This window comes from Cricetulus griseus (genome assembly GCF_003668045.3).
Source record: "Cricetulus griseus strain 17A/GY chromosome 1 unlocalized genomic scaffold, alternate assembly CriGri-PICRH-1.0 chr1_1, whole genome shotgun sequence".
In the NCBI taxonomy this organism is placed as follows: Eukaryota; Metazoa; Chordata; class Mammalia; order Rodentia; family Cricetidae; genus Cricetulus; species Cricetulus griseus.
Window position 1 is genome coordinate 152,935,631 of NW_023276807.1, and position 5,111 is coordinate 152,940,741.

A 5,111-nucleotide genomic window follows, 5' to 3' on the forward strand; every position below is an offset into this window, starting at 1 on the left:
TAACTGTGGTTTAGTCAACCTTAGTACTCTTTAAGTCAGAATTCCCAGTTGACCAGTTAAATCAGCCTTCTTATAATATTTCCAACCTGCCATTAACTTTTGTCTTGACAATTGTAACACTTGTATCAAAATCTGTAAGGTACTAGGCACTGGAAATTATGTTGAAGTGAAGATCTCCAGGTGATTCTAGTTTATAGTTCATATTGAAGATCATCAGTTTATTAAAGAATCACATATCTATTATTCCATTCTAGAGGGCGCATTTCTTCTATTAACTTCATCAAACACACATTTCGAGGGGAATTTAAAAGGAAGCAAATTTAGACTTACAGTGATGGGATGAGCTGGTTCCTGGGCAGGGGAATGCAGGGTGGGCTTAAGCAGAAGGTCTGGGAACTGCAGAGGAGTTTGGGAAGACATATCTTTTTGAAGGAAGGGTGTTACTTGCTGGAGAAGGTACAGAACTTTGGACTGAGGAAGAGACAGCTGGGTCTGAGAAGAAGCCACAGGAGTCTGAAGGAAAGCCTGCAGGACTTGTGCCAGGAGCTGGACCTGAGACTGAGGGATGTGCTGGTTTGCAAGGGTAGCAGAACTGAGGACTTGAGGGTTAAAAAGAGAGAGCACAGTTTCGGGGTTAAGAGAGTGTATGGCTTTTTGCTTGGAAAGAATGGCGGCTTTAGCTTTTAGGAAGGCTTCCACTTCAGGAGAAATGACAGGCCCAAGAGAAGGCACCACAGAGGCTTGAGCAATAGGCTGGGCGTTTTGTGCAAGGGGAGTGCAAGAGATAGGCTGTTCGTAAGGAAAGCCCTGAGGCTGTGATTGGATGAAGGGGTGAACGTTATTCTGGAGCACACCCTAGAAAGAAGAGAACCTTTCAATCCACAGTTCAGCAACATTATTTTTCTCAATTTATTAATAATATTTTAGCCAATGATAATCGGCCAAATGAATTGATTTGCTTAAGAAACTATCTTGTTTTATTTGATTAAAAGACTGCCTTGGCCTAGCTGAGTATGTTGTCTGATGCCTCTAAATCTATCAGTTGGTGCTTGAGGCAGGAGGATTGCTATAGGCCAACCTAAGCTAAATAGTGCATTCTAGGCACGCCTGGGATACACAGTAAGAAGTGATCTCAACTTATTCTTGAAAGATACACAAAATAAGAAGACATTCTCTTGGGTCACACTAAGAAAATAAGTAAAGTGTTCTTAAAGATTTCACCCTTACCTATTCTACTGGTAGAAAAATTATGGTGCAAAATGAAATTGATGTTCAGATTTTTTTAGAATCTTTTCATTTTTTCCCAAGCTACCTCTACATCTGTAGTTATGTATTCTTAGGTATGAAAACGCATTGATTTCTCAACTTTTGTAGATTGATAATAGAACTCATTGTTCATGTATAGTTGAAGGCAAATTAATTTTAAAATGTTTACTGGGACAATACTAAAATTTATTTTATTTGGTTTTAAGGAAAAATCAGCCTTAATCTGTGCTAAATTCTGCCAGCCACTTAATATTGGTCAACTTATAGAAAGGTTTCTCTTTGAAAAAATAGTTTTCTTAAACTTTTCAAGATGTATCAATTTTTAAAATTTTAATTTGACTTGAAAAATGTGAGCAACAAGCAATTTACTGAGGAAAACAAACTATCAAAGTTCAACTATTATGTAAGTGTGATTTAATAGTGGAACTTGACACTATTCAGAAAAGCATTGATTTGAAGGCAACCTCTTCTACTATACAGCTTAAGCAGTGGTCCAATCAGTTGTTCCATATCTCACTCCACTTATCTTTGAACTAGAAATGCCCTTAAGACTAGGTAAACATAAAGTACAAATGTTTTCATAAACCAAATGTGAATTAAAACCATTAACTCTACTAAAGGCCAATTAATTGCATTCATGGAAAAAAATTAAGATTGTGTTCAGCTTACAGGTGAAGAAAATGAACTATAAAGAGACTAATAAGCAATATTATTCTTCTGGCAGGTGTTCAGTATAGGATTTCTGCCACATTCTCAATGTGTCCTTTCATCATCATATTCATTTAGAAAATAAAAAGGACATTGTTTCTACTGGGGAAATGCTTATGTTAATTATTAAGAACAGATAATACCACTAGTAACTGCAATCATGATTTAGAAAATACATTGACACTTGAGTATGCTTTCATAGCACTGGTGGTATATGACCACTGTTTGCTATGAACATACATGCTATAATTATTTTCTGGCATTCATTACACATCACAAAACCAAGACATAAACTCTTCAAGAGCAATTTACCCTTGCTTGCAGCTGTTCCATTTGTCCAACCATCTGAAGTTTCTGTTAGAAACAAAGTGTACATTAAAAATCTCAAAACTTTTATCTTCATGAATAAATCATGGATATTAAATATAATGGGTTTACCTTACTGATGCTTTCAGAAGATTCCTTCAGAAAAATAAAAAAAATAATTAATTTTTACTGAGTAAATAGTATTTTCAATGGGTATTAAAATTAAGGTATCTGGTAAGCTATTTTAATAGGTTACTAATAGGAAAATTGATGAAATCTTATATTTAAACTATCTAAAACATTTTGTATAAGCCTATTGTATACAAGAAAGATGAGTGTCATCAAGAGAGAAAAGTGAATGAGTGAGCACAGTATATAAAGAGACATCTAAGCAATGTTAATTCCCTTTACAACCATAGTTCTTTCTCTGGCTACAAATGATCTTTAAATCCCATTTAATTCTTAAAACCAAACACAGAAACAGAGTTGAAAATACAGTCTAATGACAGCTAAGAGTACTTATTATAGTACTTGCTAATATACTAGCCTCCAAATAAACTATGAGAAACAAACACTTCCTCTGAGCATTTGTAGAATTCTGAAAAGAAATGTATATAATTGTATTCACTAATAAACAAATGATAACACATACAAATAAATAGTTCAAGGTAAAGACTGAGTGTATCTATTTGATACACTCAGGTACATTTAGGACTATATTGCATCTTACTTTTTTATTTACCTAATGACAACTTTAATAACCAAATGCATCCTTTTGCAAACAGGCCTACCCAGTATAGCACATGTATGTATTTCTATTGGTATCTGTCTTTAGTTTGGACTGTAGCTACTAGCCAATGAGCAATCCATAAAAAGCACATAGTAATAATAAAAATGCATGTCAAATTAGGGAGAGCTCTTGGCAGAGAATACGATTGTGAGCTTCTCAAATAAAAAGGTGTAGAAGAGGCAGTTAAAAATTTCAAATAAGAAACTAACTTGGAAAATTCTAATTATGCAGCTATCTAGATATTTTTCTTCCCAATACAATGCACAGCATATTTACCAAACAGGAATATGTTATAGTGTGGCTAACACAATGTAACTCAACAGAAAAGAAGCACTTTGGTGTTCTAAGTCTACAAGTTGCCTCTGAGACAGAATTGCTTTCCCTCACTGCTGGAAATGCTCTCAGTATGCAAAAACATTAGTAATACAAATGTGTTAATTTATAGATCCAATTAGGACTTCCAGATCATTAAAAATATAGTTATTTTAGGATTAAAATTTTTTCTCAATAAAACCTCTTACCTCAGAGGATATGCTGAGTGATTCCTTTTGTAAAAAGAAATAAAAGTACTTATTAGTGACAAAATCTACCTTGCTACTAAATATCCTTCCTATTTCATTTTTATGTCATCTACCTCTTTCAGAAACTTAAAAACCAAAAAAGTTATAAGCCTTTTAGAATCTTGAAAACACATTTACTCTCTCTAATAATTTAATAATTTTTATTGGCACATTCCTACATTGGATGAACTTGGGGAATTTTTGATGAGTGAGGAAAAAAGAAGTTACTTTAATTTCTACTAGGCATTTTTTTATTATGCCTACAAGTCTACCACAATTCTTGAATATGTTCCTTCCTCTGAATTTCCCTTTGGGCAGACACAGTAAGACTTGACCTGATTATCAAAGAAATGCATGCACTTTATCACCAGAATGAGATACTGAAGCCACGTGTGTGAGTCTACTTCTGTGGAGTTATATTTACTTGATGTATTTCTATTTTCTTGTTTTACTTCTTGTCTGTTTTACTTTTCATTTGGAACTGGTGGTCCAATAACACAATAAGCATTTGTTCCAGTTTTGAGAGCCTATAGGAACTTTGGGACAACAAAACTTTGTGACTCTCAAAGAAGCATTGATTAAATAAACAGATCTGAAGCTCTCCATTAATTACACACTGAGCCATCACTACTGTTACTGTCTACAAGTGAGAGGACCGTTCACTACATCTTAATTACATAGGAAGCTTCTTTACCCACCTCACTAGCAAGAGCAAGTGCCACAAGGCAGGAAAGTATGAAGACCTTCATGGCTGTCAGGTCCTGTGAATGAAAAGATGAACGAGTTGTAAGGGATGAGTCAATTAAAATCTACTCTGGCTCCTAAATATCCTATGTCTAACATCAAATTCAGACTTCAGCAGCTACCAGCAGTATTTTCTGCTCACAGCTCTCTTCCTTTCTTCTTTGTTAGCACTCTATTGTTAATGGGAGTATGGGCGCCTTACAAAACTATGAAGAAGTCATGACTATGGAACCCTTTTAATGAAAAAACTATTCAGCATTTCCAGATTATGAAGACATCAGCACTAGGGAGCCTCACTTCTAGAGTGAAATAATAGACTGTGCATAAACTGTTGTGTTGCTGGTGAGTGATCTCAGCATGAAAAATAAAAATTTAGATATGTTTACAAAGCATTCTTTCCAATACTTGACGGTGGAAAATTATTCCATTAGTAAAAAGCTGGTTTGGGTTTTTTGGATGGATGCTGCATAATTCATTAAGAACCTTTCCTTGTCTAAAGACTCCTCCATGGGTTTCCATATAATTTAATTGTCTTAGTTTAAAAGAAATTTGTACCCTTGTAGATTATGCATGTAGGGAGAATCCCACTGCAATTCTTATATTTTATCCTTACCATTTTATGTATCCATCTTTAAACTGGAACTTTGTTTTTACCTGGCACACTATAAGCCACTTTTCTTTCAACTCATCTTATTTCCATAATCATGGTTTCAAAGTAATATCTAATCTTCCTACAA

The 5,111-nt window shown here is 34.4% G+C and overlaps 1 protein-coding gene across 1 annotated transcript; it reads right to left on the reverse strand.

Moving 5' to 3' along the window:
• Positions 1-240: 240 nt before the first annotated feature.
• On the reverse strand, positions 241-4,379 carry Csn2 (casein beta). The gene is made up of 5 exons (XM_027389238.1): positions 4,308-4,379; positions 3,592-3,615; positions 2,413-2,436; positions 2,287-2,328; positions 241-855 (listed from the first exon to the last, which is right to left on the reverse strand). Exons 1-5 carry the CDS (start codon positions 4,377-4,379, stop codon positions 241-243), a joined length of 777 nt encoding a protein of 258 aa, XP_027245039.1.
• Positions 4,380-5,111: the final 732 nt, after the last annotated feature.